Raw genomic sequence first — 17,818 nt, 5'->3', positions numbered from 1 at the left:
TGGGTCGTTGCAATATGGACAGCGATATCTGCTTCCTTCGCTTTCTGTACTGACAGCAGGCCGAGGGATCAGTTAATTAGTGGGGATCCGGAGTGGTGGACCCTTGCCGATCAACTATTAATGACCTATTGTGAGGATAGGTCATCAATGGCAAAAGTCATGGACCTCCCCTTTAAGTATTGGTATACTTCAGTTTCCCCATATATTATCCAGTGCTGCTCGTTTGTTTTTGTTTTTTCTTTTCTATCTTTTCACTTCTCTAATATTTCTTTAACCCTTTGTTTTTCATTGAATAGAATTACAGGTCAGTCAAGGATGTGCTGGTGTCATTTGGGAGGCGCGTTTTATGTTATCCACTTCATAGAAGCTTCTGCCTTGTGATGAAAGCTATAAAAGACACATGTGCTCTGCTTCATATAGGTAAGAAATTGGATACCTAGCTAAGAGTTCACTCTCCTCCCTATGGTTTTCTAACGTATGAAGGAAAAAAATCACGGCATACTCTATAGTACCATGATTTCTGTTCTTAGTAGCCCATGTTTCCCTATAGAGCCTTCATTCTTGTTGCATCACAACGCACAAAATCGCAGTTTTCATGCAATGCGACTTTAACACTTGAAAATAAGCCCTAACTGCACTCCAAAAAAAAAAAGGTAATACCTAAAAGGCTTCGTCCCGTCCTCCCACTGTTCTCTCTAGCTCCGCTGGGCATCTTGCAGTTCTTGTTCGCCCACAGGAAGCGATGGCTCTGATTGGCTGAGCAGCGCTGGATAAAACAATCAATGCAGCGCTGGATGAACCAATCACAGCCATCGCATTGGTTCATCCAGTGCTGCATTGATTGGCTGAACAGCACTGGATGAACCAATCAATGCAGCACTGGATGAACCAATGCGACGCCTGTGATTGTTTCATCCAGCGCTTCTCAGCTATTCAATGCAGCGCTGGATGAACCAATCAGTCATTGTTTCCTGGAGGCGAGATTTATGAATCCAGCAACCAGGAAGTGATCTTCTGTGGACGAATGAGGACTGCAGGACGCCTGGCGGAGCCACGGAGAGCAGCTGGAGTTCCCGGACCAAGCCTTTTAGGTAAGAATTCCTCTTTGTTTTTTTTAATCGAGTGCAGCTAGGGCTTAGTTTCTGGGTAGGGCTTAACCTTCTCACGATAAAATTGCACGATTTTAGCACAGACAGGAGCGATGCGCAATTTTCACAAAACGCATCGCTGACACTGCTCATCGCCTGTGTGAAAGAGGCCTAAAGGTGCATTTAGACTAAATGATTTTTTTTGAACGATAATCGCTCAGTCTAAACTCAGGTCAACGACTGAATGATGAATGAGGACCATTTGCTTCACATTTGTTTAGTTTCTGCAGGACTAAAAATCATCATTGGCTTGTTCAATTCTCGTTTCGTAAGCGGCGCTCGTTCAGTGTTACACATAGGAATTTGAAACACTAAATGAGAAGTGAATGATTGATTGTCGCTGAACGAGTCAAGGATAAATCTGCCCGTCTAAACGGACTGCACGAATGACCTGATGATGGCGCCACCAGCTCATTCACTTGTGCAGACGACAATTGTGCCATCTAAAAGGAGCATAAAGTGTCTGAACACACAACTCATCATTCTTTAGTACAGATGGACTAGAACAGCAGACAACCAGTTAAAGCGCCATTGTGTCTAAGAGAAACAGAAAGGTGAGACTCTAGCGGGCAGAAGAGTGCAAAAATTGTATCGCTGAGCAGTAAAATAACATCTCCTGGTTAGATGGATCCAGTCTTCTGCTGCACCGTGCTTATGGGAGGTCAGATTTGGCGCAAGCAGCATGAATGGATGACCCCTTTCTCTGAGGATGGTGGAAATAGAGTAATGGTGCAGGGAATGTTTTCTTAGCCTTAGTTCTCTGTTACCTGTGGATAGATGCCAAGACAAATTGCTGTGCTGCCGTCCAACGCACTATTAGATGGCGGTCGCTAATAAAGTCAGTATAATAAATGGTTTATCTGGTGTTACCAGTCTGAGCTCATCAATACCCAGCACCATCCTTCTGTCTCCTCGTCCGGCAGATATTCCTGGGTGGGGAGTTCGTCAGGATGCGGGAAGCCACATAAAGTTCGGCGGTTTGTGCTTGCGCCTTTGTGGGGAAGCTGTGGGCTTTGTGTTAGAGCGAAAAATGTGTGTTTTATTTAACACAATCTGGATATCATTTTAGCCCGGTGCTTCGCCTGCCAAGAGAAGGGGTGTGAAAATGTGAGAGCGCAGAGGAATGCCAAAAAGACATTTCAGTTTAGACAACAATCTCTGTTATTTTTATCTCCTGCGGGTAATGGAGCCAAGAATATGCCGCGGCGGCGAGCGCAGGAGAAGTGTAAAGGGTAGCTTCTCCCCTTGTATATTTATACATGGGTACAATCAGCATCTACGTATAAGCAAGGCACAAGGGCAATTAAAGGGGTTGTCCAGGATTAGAAAGAGTTTTCTAAAACCAAGAACTTGCTTCTAAAGAACTACTTATCCCAGAAAGCCGAAAGTATTGTCACTTCTCAAAATATTCGGCCTCTTGACATTACGTTTTTCATATCATCGACAACCTAGTATGCAAGGCTGAAAAAAGACAAATGTCAATCCAGTTCAGCCTGTTTCTACCCCCCCCCCCCCCCATGTTAATCCAGAGGAAGGCAAAAAAAATCCAATGAGGCAGAAGCCAATTTACCCCATTTTGGGGGAAAAAATTCCTTCCCTACTCCATAATGGCTGTCGGAATGATCCTGGATCAACGTTTGAAAGTTCCTACCGGATTCCACGACCCGGATCAACAACCCCTATCTCTATATCCTGCAATCGATTACATGGCCACTGCAATCGCTTCCTTAGGGGTCTTTTTTGCACACTGGAAAATCACTAATGGAAGAGCGGCACCACTGGAAATCATACAACTGTTTCAAAAGGCCAAAAATCACTAGGTGCAGCCATGTGAGTACGGAGTATGATGAACCCCCTTCAAAGTTGTTGTCTTGAAGAAACCCCTGAGTAAGAGCCGCCCGATGAGCAGGAGCGTTTTCTTGATGGATTTGTGGCACCCATCTGGAGAAAACCTTTTGCGTCTTCAGATAAGATGGTGTGCACAGATCTTACAGAAATGCTGACTTTGAAGGCAATCTCTTCTATAGTCAATTGGCAGCCCATCATAATCCCTTACTCTACTTTAATGGCAGAGATCAAAACAAACATCTGATCTCCTGTTTAACCCTTGATCAGTGATTTTTTTTATTTTTTATTTTTATAAGGGGGAGGGGGGGAGCTATGTTGGATTTCAACTGTCATTTTTACCATAAAAACAAAGTCCCACTGAAATATCATTGTGCTTTCACTTTTTTTGAAATCCCTGTTTGCTGGAGGAGACAAGAGCAATCTCAGATATATATAACTTGATGGTAGACTCCCTTGTGTCCTCCTGACCTATATCACCAGTTGGAAAAAAAGCTTAATTGTACATTCTTATCTGTAGATTGGACGAAGTCCTTCACTTTATGTCATAAAGTATCTATATTCTATAAAGCACAAGAAACCAATTATGAGATCTTGACATGTTGGTACAGAGTTCCAGCCATCTTGCATTCATTATGCCCTCTGGTCTTGGATAGATGCTGGCGGTGTGGGCGAGCTCAAGGGAACGTGGTACGATACTTGATGGGAATGCCCTAGACTGCAGACCTTTTGTATGAAAGTGATTAGACATTATTCTTAGGATTACAGGGACGGCTCTTCCCAACGCCCTGCCACGCTTCTCCTTTCCATGATTCAGGGTTCACTAAGGCACCTCTCTAAAAGCTTTTTTAGATTTTTCCTCATCGCATTTAAGACCGTGATCCCACGTCTGTGGAAGAGCCTGAGGCCGCCCTCTGTCAGAGAATGGTTCCAAGAAGACTGCTGTTCACACAGAATAGAATGGAGTAACTGGTCGCCGATTCCACAGCTACATGACGCTGTTAGGCTAATTTCACACAGGCTCAATATCGCGCTCACCAACATGTAATGTCCCCGCGGATATGAGGCATTTTTGTATTAAAACCGCCTCGCATCACTGAGGGGAAGTAGCGATCCTATGGCAAGGATGGTGGAATGGTTTCAATGGGTAAACTTTGCATGCACCTAGCATGCAGTGCGATGCTGAGCCAGGCCCATTGAAAACAATGGGCGATGCAATGCGAGGGCATGCCCAAAGATAGGTCATGACGGAATTTTTTTTTTTACTCCGCAGTGCGATGTGCTGCGGGAAAAAAGCCGCTCGTGTAAGACCACGTTCAAAAGAATGAGCTTCATATCTGTCTGTGACTTCTGCGTCTTGCAGCGCACAAATTCGTGCGAGATTCTGGGCTGTGTGTAATCTGCTTCGAGCAGATGTATACTTTTACCTCTCCTTGTCGTGTGGGTTCCTCCACAATATCTATGCCTTTGAAAAAGGCTTTTCTCCCCCCTCGTTCGTCACCTGTGACTTTTTCAGTGACCCTGTATATCCCTGATTGGGGTATCCGGCACACTTGTTCCTGGTGCTAAAGACTTGATTCCTTTGACCTATCATGGTTTTGCTTCCTCTTCTTTTTATTTTCCTTCTTGTTCCCTGTATTAAGGGGGAAGGAGATGGTGGTAATAAAATAGGAACAATAGAAGCCAAGCACGAGAAATTGATTTGTGGTGTTGTTGATTCATCTATGAGAACCCACTGTGCCAGGCGATGTGCAGATGGGTGCTGTAAAATACTTCCTTTCTTAAGGTGCTTTTACATGGAACGATTTATTCCATGTAAAAGCAGCCTTATCCTCCTTACCCCATTTTTAAATTTCTGTACCCTTCAGATCTTTTTTTTTTTTTTTATTATTATTATTTTTAATGAATGAAGAAAGAGAAAATACAAAAAAAATATAACTGCTGGAAGGCAAAGTGGGAAAAAAATTTAAAATTTCTTTTTGGTTCTTGAGGGGACAAGCTTGCAATACCAGACTTGGTCTGGTTACATGTGTGGTGCTATTTATGCAACAAAACAGCAGAGCCCCTCCCTGACATCTGCCATTGGAAGCTAGAGAGTCTGGACAGCCGAAGTGCATTAGATATGCAGTTTACGGCGATTGGTCCCATCAGATTTATTCGTCCATCCAATGTGTTTGGACACGCTTCTATTTGCATCACATCCGAGGTCTATGCCTTGCTATTAGTGTAAAACTAAAAAAAGAAGGGGGGGAAAAAAAGACTGTACTCTCCTTTTTGTTTCCCTGACTATGCAGTGCTGAAGTGAAACTTGCAATCGGTGGCCTTAGTACCCGCATGTTACAGTACTTGCATAACCGCCCAGTGATGGGACACCATGACGCCAGGCGTACAGCATGCGATCACTGTGGCCATGAGCAGTATGAAACGTCCCTGCTGGTAAATAGAGACCAGCAGAGGACTGAGGGCTTCAGTGCTGGATGGTTGGGGAAAATGGGGGGAGTACTTTACTTTTTTTTTCTTACCGCCACACAGACCGGTGCCGGCGTAGATCGTTTAGCCCTATTGTGGGCAGAATCGACTGGCTTTTCTTTAAATGTACGGGTTTGTGGCATGGTGCAGATTTGAATGGAAGACTATGGATGACGTAGGAGATGTTCTCCACGCCACACATCACTGAAAGACAGAATGGCTGGAGATTGGAACGCACGGTGGGTGGTGGAGATAGTCCGCCTTAATTTACATACAGCGCAGGAATAATTAAACCTCAGTTTTACAAGGTATGAAGATGTTGGCCGCTAAACATCATCCGCTTTGGAATGCCCCATAATTTATTGCTCCCTTGTTGCAGTTGGTTTCACCTTCTCCAAGCTTGTGGCAGGTTCCCTTTAAGGCTTCAGAATTGTCTCTCTTCAGTGGCATTCTAGAATTAAAATTACCCAGTATATGTAGCTGTTCACCATGCAACATGTATCTCTTTTCTATTTTAGGTAAAGCTGCTATCCTGAAATGTCTGCTGGACATCCATGCAATCTTTCAAGAGAACGACTCTGCGTACATTCTCAATGACCTGTATATTACAGACTACTGTATCTGGATCCAGAAAGTCAAGTAAGGCTTTACTTTTTATTTTAAAGGACTTGTCTTCCCATATTTCACTATTCTCTGGATAGGTCATCAGTAGTTGATGGATAGGGTCTGCCGATTGGGACCCTCCGTCCATCAGTAGATTGTCTGGCCCGCTGTCTAGTGCAGTGGGCCGGACATTCTCATAAGTAGACGGGAAGAAGTAACGGCTCGGGCATCATTCTCATTGAAAATGCTAAGTTGATTAAAAAGATTGCCTTACATCGGACCAGGAAATCTGAACAGTGTCCATCTTCTTGGAGATAACCTGCCATATGTTTGCAGAATGAATAGAGGGGCATACCAACTGAAATGTGTCAGATGTTAGTAGAAAGAATGCCTTGGAGAGTAGGAGATGTCATTAGGGCTAAAGGAGCCCTGCTAAGTATTAACATAAGGCAATACTACGTCCGATTCTTGCTCATGTGTCCAGTTATTTTTGTTAAGATCGTGTACAGTAAAGGCCCTTTTTACACCAAACGAGAACCTCACGACTTACGTTTGCCTAAGAGAACAAGCAGGTGACAGGCAAATTGTCGTTGGGAATCATGAACTTCTCATTCACTTCTCTTTCAGTGTTTTACATTCCTATGTGTAAGACTGAATGAACAGTGTTTAAACGCAACAAGAGGCCATCAATCATTTTTATGCCGGCTGAAACTGAACGACGAATGAGAAACGCACAATTCTTGTTTGTTGTTCAGGCGTTGGCTGGGGTTTAAACTGAAGGATTATTGCTAACTTTCTTTTATCTGAACGACTTTTGGAATGATAATTGTTCCATGTAAATGGACCTTAAGGTCCATTTACACTGAAAGATAATCGCTCAAACCACCGCTTGGTTGACCGTTTTGAGCGATCATCTTTGCGTAGCTCTAAGTAGCTAATTAGCTACTTAAGAGTTAATGCAGGTGGAGCAGGATACCGCTGCGATAGCTCTGAGAACAAAGCAGCTGTTTTGTCTATGCAAACAGCTGCATTGTTCTCAGAACTTTCAGCTGGTGTCCCGCTGGGAACTGCCAGGGAGATACCAGGCTGAAAGAATGTTATGAGCGCCGCCCGCTGAGATAATCAGCATTTGGCGCTGATAACATCTGTGATTTGCTTGCTAGAAATCACCGATGAGCAAATAGTGCAGGACAGTGCATGATGGCCGCGCATTTAGACACAACGGTTATCGCTCAAAAGATGGCTTTTGAGCGATAATCGTTGTGTCTAAATGGGTCTTTAAGCTGCTAAGTTAATTGAAGGGTTTTTTTGCCCTCTTTTCTACTGATGACCTGTCCTCTGGAAAGATATCAGTAATTGATAAATGGTGGGCCATTGTTCGGGACGCCCCATCCATCAGCTGATTGTCCAGCCTGCTGTCCATTGCAGTGGTTCCATCATATGACCGCTCCGTTCAGGCACTGGGTGCTGTTTACCTGCTCCTTAACTGAGCTGGAAAAATGAACCCAAAAGCGCAGATCTAAATGAGCCCTGATCAGGGAACAGGTGCAGAGCGTGGGAGATGCTGATGGACAGGGTCACATCACATACTGCTTTATGGACGGCCGTTTCTAGGATGGAGTGGCTGCATTCTCCACCAAAAAAAAACTTAGATGTGAGGTGGCAGAGCTTGCTGGGTGAGGGGAAGGACCAGCGCAGAATTGCTGTATCTTAGTAAATTGCAAGTATTTTCTGTATTTGCCATTCATGGTCTTTTATGCTTTATTATGTAAGGTGGCCTTCCCCTTTAAGCATTTGCATTCATTCTCAGCTATTTAGTGTGCATGTCGGCTTGTGATCCAGCCTTCCAGCGTTCTCTGTCCAGTCTCCCCGTAGAGTGTGGATGTGCGATAATACGCTGACAGCGAGTATCGGCACCAGCCATCTGCACAGCACGCCAGCTGAAGTGCAGCACAGATCAGGGAGTTCACAGAGCAGGCTCTCGTGCAGAGCTCGCTCCCCCTAGAGAGACACATGGCAGATTGCTCTAACTTTCCTGGCTGTCACAGTGACAAGAGCAAGTTGGATTGTTTTTGCGAGGAGACGCTGGAGAGAGATGAAATATGAAACATTTCCAGCACAAGGAACTGCCGGGAGTTGGGATGGAGCCTCGACATCTCTTAGGAATGAGGGCTCCACATACAAAGAAAAGGGGGCTGCTGGTGTGGGGGTCGCGGCATCTGTACAGCAGGCAGGACTTGCAAATGATACACTAGACAGGCTGGAAAGAATGCCGGCCATTGATATTAGATTAGCGGATCCCATTAGTTATGGAGTGTGGGGGCTGCATGACATCCCCTGCTGTCTGACAAAGGGGGAACCGGGGGTCGTGCGGGATGGATTGCTATATAGGGTGGGCCATGGAATAGTAGGCCGGCACCGCACTCTTAGGAAAGCTGTCTAAAAAGAAATTCTGACTTTGTTGCCCATAGCAACCAATCACAGAGAAGCATTCATTTCTTATACCTTTCCATGACTCATCCTATCCTGTGGCTTTCCCTGGAGCAAAGTGGCAGCCACTTATCGAGTCTATTGAATTAAACGGGTTGGCCACCGTACAGGGCAGGTGGGGTATTTGGGCAACATTGCCACTGATTTGTCCTGCTGTACAGTTATGCCACTCTGTCCTACAAATTGCTGCCAACAGAGGAGAAGGGATACATGAAGCATCCCCCGTCTATCAGTGTTCCGCTCTATGCCAGTTGCCTCTGCATGTCCCTATCTGCATCCAGGGAGGAAACTGGTTCAGAGAGGGAGGTGATAATGGATGAGACCCCATTAGGTGCTTTTCCATTGGTGACCGTTTGCAAGACGACGGAGCAGCGGAGAATGACGGTGGTGAGGGGATGTGGCTTCATTACAGGGGTTATCCCAAAATAGGCTGATAAGTCTGATTTGGTGGGGATCTTATCAAGGAGACCACCATCATCTCGAGAACTGGGGTTCCCGTGTCCCTCTTTTTTCCTAATTTGCTGCACCCACCTTTAGTGTCGTGGAGAACGGAGCAACAGTTGCACATGAACAGCACTGTTCCATTCATGTCAGTGAGGCTGACCGTAAAACACGAGTACAATCACCTGCCTGTCTCCAGTGGTGCCTTTTTGAAGATGAATGCAGCAGCACCGCATGTGTGCGACTAACACACCATTCAAGCTCCTTGTTACTGTTGGGGGTTCAGCGAGCCCGCAGTGAGGAGGTAAGGGGGACACGGGACTCCTATTTCTGGGATCGGTGGGAGTCTCGGTGATGAGACCCTCACCGATCAGACTTTTATCCCCTTTCTTATGGAATGGTCATTGCTGATATAACCCCTTTAATTAACTCCTAATTACATAGTATTAGTAAATTGTCCAGATACCCCACATCTACTTCCCTGTACGTATTTTATATATGGTAGACCACCCCATTAATATCTATGTACAGCTAAACCAAATATGCATGGATCTGAGCTGCAATACCAGATACTGCCTGGGGACAAGGGTGGCACTGTTCCCAGAAGAAAAAAAAAAAACAGCTTCTTTCCTTGGATGCGATCTACATTTCATCCAATATTTAACCTACATAAAATTTCCCAGATCCTGTCCCGGATATCCGGATATCGCCGTATATTTCATGGCTTCTTGTCAGAAAAGTAACTGAATACCTCCTTAACTCCCTAACCTGGAGGAATAAAGTCTACTTTTGATCTATGATGCACTGTGGACGCGGCCTACTTTCACTCTTTTGGACCACCTTAACTCTCATATTAAAAGGGATTTTCTCTGATTTCAGACCCTTTAATTGCAGACCTTCTTATTCCATAAAAGTCCATCTTCCTTTCTGTATTATCAAATTTTCTACAGGTTTTCATCATAGTTTGGCCACTAGGTGGCGCTATAATTCTTCTACATATAAAACTCTTTACTTTCCTTCTGCTGTTAAATGTGCGGCTTCCATGGCAATTAGAGGATAATGGTTATTGTAACGTCTCCAGTATCTTTTCATTGACTCGCTGGGTGGCCCTACTTGAAGGTTAACCCTGTTAATGAAGAACATCTTGAATGGGAAGATTAGGGAGTGCCTTCCATTTTCCACGGTCTGAGCATCTCATGGGTTAAAGGAGATGTCCCGAGGCAGCAAGTGGGGTTATACACTTCTGTATGGCCATAATAATGCACTTTGTAATATACATTGTGCATTAATTATGAGCCATACAGAAGTTATAAAAAGTTTTTTACTTACCTGCTCCGTTGCTAGCGTCCTCGTCTCCATGGTGCCGACTAATTTTTGGCCTCCGATGGCCAAATTAGCCGCGCTTGCGCAGTCCGGGTCTTCTGCTGTTCTCTATGGGGCTCCGTGTAGCTCCGTGTAGCTCCGCCCCGTCACGTGCCGATTCCAGCCAATCAGGAGGCTGGAATCGGCAGTGGACCGCACAGAAGAGCTGCGGTCCACGGAGGAAGAGGCCATCTTCAGCGGTGAGTAGAGAAGTCACCGGAGCGCCGGGATTCAGGTAAGCGCTGTGCGGGTGGTTTTTTTAACCCCTGCATCGGGGTTGTCTCGCGCCGAACGGGGGGGTGGTTTAAAAAAAAAAAAACCCGTTTCGGCGCGGGACATCTCCTTTAAGTCTCTTACGCTCAGCGGAAACGTCTTTGTTTATCGGTAAAGAGATTCTTTGCCTCTCCTGAGTGATCTCGGCGCATCTCCGTATTGTCAGCTAATGTTTTCAGTGTCGATTAGGACCATTGCTTGGCAGACGTTGTGCAGGCATGTGCAAAACTACAGCTTTTCACTTGCGCTCTCTCCAGGGAAAAAGCTTTGTGGAAGCCAATTGTACACAGACAGCCGCACTCCATATATTCCGTGCAGCGCGAGAGGAGCAGCTGCTTCCAAATTGAGACCTTTTTTTTTTTTTTCTTTCTTTTCGCTCATTTAAATACTATTGCAGAAATCTCGCTCTGCATAATCTGAAGTGTAAATATCCTGACTCCCAACCTCACTTGCTTCCAGGATATTTTCCTCCTTCACATTAACAGAATGGCAGCAAATGGATTTGTGGTTATCTGAAAGCCTTAAAGGAGACCTGTGAAAAGAGGTGCCTATTGGAATTAATTAAACTGTTAATGGGTGTAACTGCTGGGACGCTCACGATCCTAAAAACAGGACTGACTTAGGACCACGGTTATGCCTTGATGAAGGACCCTGTGAGGGCCAAAAGCTCGCATTAACATCATGTTTTTTTGTTAGCCATTAAAAGGTATGCTATCTACGAGATTACTTGGTTTCTCTTACTGAGAACGAGCACAGTTAATCACGAGAGCGAGTCTGACTGCTCAGAACCCAACTGAGTATAAGATTGGGTTTGTTTTCTGGGACCCCTATCATTCACTAATATAGTATATATGTCCATCCAGTTTAGCCTGTTACAACCTCACTAGAACAGGTTTGATTGCTGCAACCCCCTCCATCACTAGAATAAGTTTGACTGCTGGGACTCCTGTTGAGCACTAGAAGGCATTTGACTGCTGAGTTCCCTGTAGAGCACTAAAATGAATTGGACCGCTGAGACCCTTTTGACCACTAGAAGGAGTTTCACTGTTGGGATCTTTGCTAATCAGAAGAACAGGTTTAACTTTAGGTCCCCAACCAGCCACAAGTAGAAGTCAGAGAGCTGGGAATCCCAGTTAACACAAGAACCGGCTTGACTGCTAAATCCTCCTGTGATCACGAGAACAGGTGTGGCTGCTGAGATCCCCACAGATCACAAGAACAGGTCTGACCTTTAGGACTCCAGTGATTGCAAGAATTAATCTGCTTGCTGGGAACCCTGCTGATCACAAGATGTCATCTGATTGTTGAGGCACCCACCAATCACACGAGTGGGTCTGACTATTGAGATCCCCACTGATCATGAGAACAGGCATCCGTGTTAGGACAAGAATGGATCTGACTGCTGGGAGCCCTGTTACATTACGCGAACTGCTCTGACGGGTGGGACCCCCAGTGGATAATGGGAGTGGCTCTGACGGGTGGGACCCCCAGTGGATAATGGGAGTGGCTCTGACGGGTGGGACCCCCAGTGGATAATGGGAGTGGCTCTGACGGGTGGGACCCCCAGTGGATAATGGGAGTGGCTCTGACGGGTGGGACCCCCAGTGGATAATGGGAGTGGCTCTGACGGGTGGGACCCCCAGTGGATAATGGGAGTGGCTCTGACGGGTGGGACCCCCAGTGGATAATGGGAGTGGCTCTGACGGGTGGGACCCCCAGTGGATAATGGGAGTGGCTCTGACGGGTGGGACCCCCAGTGGATAATGGGAGTGGCTCTGACGGGTGGGACCCCCAGTGGATAATGGGAGTGGCTCTGACGGGTGGGACCCCCAGTGGATAATGGGAGTGGCTCTGACGGGTGGGACCCCCAGTGGATAATGGGAGTGGCTCTGACGGGTGGGACCCCCATCGTATCCCAGGAACGGCTCTCACTGCTGGGTCCTCCCACGAGATCACGGCTATGGCTTTGACTGTTGGGAACCACAATGGATCACGGCCACGGCTCTGGCTGCTGGGAACCACAATGGATCACGGCCACGGCTCTGGCTGCTGGGACTCCCAGTGGATCACGGCCACGGCTCTGGCTGCTGGGACTCCCAGTGGATCACGGCCACGGCTCTGGCTGCTGGGACTCCCAGTGGATCACGGCCACGGCTCTGGCTGCTGGGACTCCCAGTGGATCACGGCCACGGCTCTGGCTGCTGGGACTCCCAGTGGATCACGGCCACGGCTCTGGCTGCTGGGACTCCCAGTGGATCACGGCCACGGCTCTGGCTGCTGGGACTCCCAGTGGATCACGGCCACGGCTCTGGCTGCTGGGACTCCCAGTGGATCACGGCCACGGCTCTGGCTGCTGGGACTCCCAGTGGATCACGGCCACGGCTCTGGCTGCTGGGACTCCCAGTGGATCACGGCCACGGCTCTGGCTGCTGGGACTCCCAGTGGATCACGGCCACGGCTCTGGCTGCTGGGACTCCCAGTGGATCACGGCCACGGCTCTGGCTGCTGGGACTCCCAGTGGATCACGGCCACGGCTCTGGCTGCTGGGACTCCCAGTGGATCACGGCCACGGCTCTGGCTGCTGGGACTCCCAGTGGATCACGGCCACGGCTCTGGCTGCTGGGACTCCCAGTGGATCACGGCCACGGCTCTGGCTGCTGGGACTCCCAGTGGATCACGGCCACGGCTCTGGCTGCTGGGACTCCCAGTGGATCACGGCCACGGCTCTGGCTGCTGGGACTCCCAGTGGATCACGGCCACGGCTCTGGCTGCTGGGACTCCCAGTGGATCACGGCCACGGCTCTGGCTGCTGGGACCCCCAGTGGATCACGGCCACGGCTCTGGCTGCTGGGACCCCCAGTGGATCACGGCCACGGCTCTGGCTGCTGGGGCCCCCAGTGGATCACGGCCACGGCTCTGGCTGCTGGGGCCCCCAGTGGATCACGGCCACGGCTCTGGCTGCTGGGACCCCCAGATTATGGTGATAGCTGTGACTGCTGGGACCTCCGTTGGGATCATGGAAATGGTTCTGACTGCTGGGGCCCCCAGTGGATCATGGCTGCTGGAGCACAGTCCAGTTTCTGGCAACTGTTTTGACTGCTGGGCACCACAGTGGATCATGGGAATAGCTCTGACTGCTGGGGCCCTTGCTGGATTATGGGAATAGCTCTGAGTGCTGGAACACCTCTGACTACTGGGATCCCTCACTGGATCAGAGGAACACCTCTGGCTGCTGGGACCCCCAGTGGATCACGGCCAAGGCTCTGGCTGCTGGGACCCCCAGTGGATCACGGCCAAGGCTCTGGCTGCTGGGACCCCCAGTGGATCACGGCCACGGCTCTGGCTGCTGGGACCCCCAGTGGATCACGGCCACGGCTCTGGCTGCTGGGACCCCCAGTGGATCACGGCCACGGCTCTGGCTGCTGGGACCCCCAGTGGATCACGGCTCTGGCTGCTGGGACCCCCAGTGGATCACGGCCACGGCTCTGGCTGCTGGGACCTCCGTTGGGATCATGGAAATGGTTCTGACTGCTGGGGCCCCCAGTGGATCATGGCTGCTGGAGCACGGTCCAGTTTATGGCAACTGTTTTGACTGCTGGGCACCACAGTGGATGATGGGAATAGCTCTGACTGCTGGGGCCCTTGCTGGATTATGGGAATAGCTCTGAGTGCTGGGACCGCTCACAGGAACACCTCTGACTACTGGGATCCCTCACTGGATGACAGGAACACCTCTGGCTGCTGGGACACCCAGTGGATCTTGGCCACGTGTCTGGCTGCTTGTGAGTGCGGAGACCCTCATTGGATCATGGGAACTGTTGTGACTCCTGGGACCCTCATTGGATCACCAGAACTGTTGTGACTCCTGGGACCCTCATCGGATCACCGGAACCGCTGGGACCCCCATCGGATCAGTGGAAAGGCTCTGACTGCTAGGACCCACTATGGGTTCACAGAAATGGCTCTGACCCTGAGAATGATGAGAAGGAAGCCTCTTTGGCATTTACCAGACATGGCAGAACCTTGCCCATGGACTATATCTGTGCCTTTTCTTATCACTTGGATCAATCACTATTTGTAGACAATATTGTATTTACAGAAGGGAAGGCGGCCATGTTCATTCCTCTGAACCTCCCCTACCCGGTGGATTCTTCCTAGGATAGAGGTGCATGCCGGAATCCAGTGTAATTAGTCCATCTCTCTGAGATTGTTAATTCCCACTGAACAGTGATAAGCACTTGGGGAATCCAGAACTGCTCATCTCCCCTCCGCTCATCCCCCAACTATGAGATTGGCTACTGCATGCAACTGATTTTGACTCCCTTTTGCCCAGTTGAAGGTCGTCCCCAAACTGTTTGCTGAGTGCAGCGGCTCTGCAGCTTGCTAGTCTTCAGTTCTGAGAAAACTCCCTCCAATTGGTTATCCAGATTATCCAGTCATCCAATTGAACACAAGCAGAACAGGTTTTCAGCCTGACTGGAAACCTTCTAGTTTCCATTCACTGACAGCAAGCTGACAATGCACACTTTTGTTGTAAATTTGCAAGCAGCGAAGACACCGAGTGCAAGAATGTGATTTGCTGAAGAGTTTTTAATGCAGAAATCCCAGGATGTTGACGGTGCGATATGGAAATCTATTCGGCATTGCCTGCACGCATACAGATAAGCTGATTTGTGGAAGGAAATGACTGAACTGGAACAGCGGCTTCGGCGGCGATTTCATTGTCAGCAGATTGATTCTTCAGATCCTCCAGCGCTGAACAGCAGGTGGTGGCAGCCTGCGCGCCGGAGCCAGGTTTCACCAGATGGAAAATTGCATCCTTAACCCCCGAGGTCACGGTGGAATGTCATCACTTCGTTCCATCCTCCCGCTAAGTGAGCTTATCAAACACCCCGCTGCCTCCGCCACTTACACTTCCATAATACAATTAAACCCTACCTCCATCTCCACCAAAGGCCTTTGAAAGTTCCCCTTTTTCTTTTTTTTTTTTTACCTTCTCAGCCCTATACGTAGCGTTTTCTTTTAAAGGGACCCCAATTGTGAAATTTGTCTTCGTTCACCTGCACAGTGAATACAGGCTGGTGCTCTCTGTCATCAGCCATTTCAGGCTGGAGAGAAGCTCACTGCCGCGAGTGTTGCTGTATGAGGGCTTGTTTTTTGCAGGATGAATGGCATTTTTCAATGACCCTATTTAATGTACTGAAAAGCTTTTAAAAATTTCTAAGTGGAGTTAAAAAAAAACCAAACTGCTATTCCGCCATCTTTGGGAGTATATTGTTTTTACAATGAGAACACTGTGGCAAGAATGACCATGATAACTTTAGTCCATGGGTCAGTCTGATTACAGTGAGCCCAAATTTGATGGATGGATGGATAGATATATATATATATCTCAAGCACGAAAGCAAAAGGCATTACGAGAAAGTGTGTTCAACTACAAAATGATGCATCCGCCGAACGTTTCGCTTGAGATATATATTATATATATATTTTTTTTTTAGTACAGGAAAACATTCTACCGCCATTCCCCTTCTATTGATGGGGCTGTGCGAGGGCTTATTTTTTATTGCTCTTCATTACATTTTTCTTCTTGGAAACAAGGTGACCCAAAAAAGCGCAATTCAGGCTTTTGAAGACTCGTGACGACGTTCACTGCGCAGGATAAATGTTATTTTGATAGATCTGACACTTGTGGATGCGCTGATGCTTGTTTTTCCATCAACTTGGGGGACTTGAACTTGAAATCATTAAACCACTTATACCATATACTGCAATACTTCAGTATTGCAGTATATAATAATTCTTCCAGAGTTGTATTAAGATGTGCTGCAAGCCCGTCTCTTATAGGTAAAAATACTAGGCAGCCCAGGGACCCTACAGAAGGCACCTAAATCGGGACCTTCGATCATCATTTGGGGGATTTAACTGATAACGGCATTTAAAGAATTAACAGCTGCAATTACCATGAATGCTGATTGTGGCGGTGTTCCAGCTGTCAAAGACAGCCACCACTAGCCATGTATGTAGCTGGCTTTGCTTCTGAGCTGATGCCATATTAAACCCACACAGCTAGAACATGTACATCCTGGGGCGCTAAGAGGTTACTGCTTGAGTCATAGTAGTAAGTCTGTCCATGTTGCAGTCCCTGGTGCTAACCAGTTGGTGTTCTGGTGGGGTCTCCTGGAACACCCTTCATCAGCTGGTCTGCAAACAGGACTTGTTAGCTCTCCTGACCTGTTCATTGTAGTTAATACTTGTATCCACCGCAAAATAACAGTTGTTCCTTCTGGAAATATCTTAGTACATTGATAACTGTGTTACTATTTTATCAGTGGGGTTTGTGTCTGTGCTGTCTGTCCAAACCATACTGTCGGTATCGGACTAAGGGCTTATTCACAAGCACGTTCTATCTCTTTGCATTCCCTCGGAACGCCTCGCCCATGGTTTGCAAAGGGACCTTGAAAGGCATTGCATGGCGATGCACATTGGAGTGCGATGTGGCTTCCCATTGAAATCAATTGAGATCCTTCGCACGCGAAACGCGCGCCTGAGGATCGTAATTTCACAGAAGCGATGCAAGGTATTTTGATGGAGCGTGAAAATTGCTGAAACTCACAAAAATTTGAACTTCTTTTTTTTTTTTTACGGATCGCAATCACATTTGTGACTACAGTCTGTGGCTGTATTCAAACCTATGTGATTTAAATCTGTGTAAAACTGACCATTCTACCTACGATTCCACTGTGATTTTCCGGTGTATGTGATGTGTTTTTCGCTATATAAAAAGCGCAATTTGTATTAAATTTTCACTTGTTTTTTTCACGCATGTGATTCCAATAGTAAAATGCTTTAAAAATGGATCTCACTCGTACGTAACTCGCATGGCCTGAAAAACAATGGGCGATACTGAAAAAGAAATTGCCCAAAAAGACATGCAGCGATTTTTCAAATTCGTATGAATTAACCCCTTCAATTGAATTTTTTGTCCATTTTGGAATTGGACAGAACTTCCGGGAAAAAAATCTTCCTTGTGAATCTAGTCTTGGGCCACTCTCACACGAGCGTTTATTTTGTTGCATATTACGGGCGAGCAAAATTCTCATCACAGACCTTCGTGTATTTCAATAGGGCTTCACACTTGGGCGTTTTAGCGCCACGTATTTATGCGCCACATGTCCTATTTTGGT

At 47.4% G+C, this 17,818-nt stretch overlaps 1 protein-coding gene across 2 annotated transcripts in view; it reads left to right on the top strand.

The window, feature by feature from the left end:
* SHQ1 (SHQ1, H/ACA ribonucleoprotein assembly factor) overlaps nt 1–17,818 on the top strand; it is a 97,520-nt gene that overhangs the window by 46,907 nt on the left and 32,795 nt on the right. For both annotated transcript variants that reach the window (XM_066596706.1, XM_066596707.1), the window contains exons 10-11: nt 297–420; nt 5,981–6,101. In XM_066596706.1, the coding sequence (XP_066452803.1) occupies nt 297–420; nt 5,981–6,101 (245 nt within the window). The remainder of the gene's footprint in view (nt 1–296; nt 421–5,980; nt 6,102–17,818) is intronic.

This window comes from Eleutherodactylus coqui, chromosome 3 (assembly GCF_035609145.1).
Source record: "Eleutherodactylus coqui strain aEleCoq1 chromosome 3, aEleCoq1.hap1, whole genome shotgun sequence".
Taxonomy (NCBI): Eukaryota; Metazoa; Chordata; class Amphibia; order Anura; family Eleutherodactylidae; genus Eleutherodactylus; species Eleutherodactylus coqui.
The sequence above is the reverse complement of the archived record's forward strand: the minus strand, read 5'-3'. Positions and strand labels throughout refer to the sequence as shown.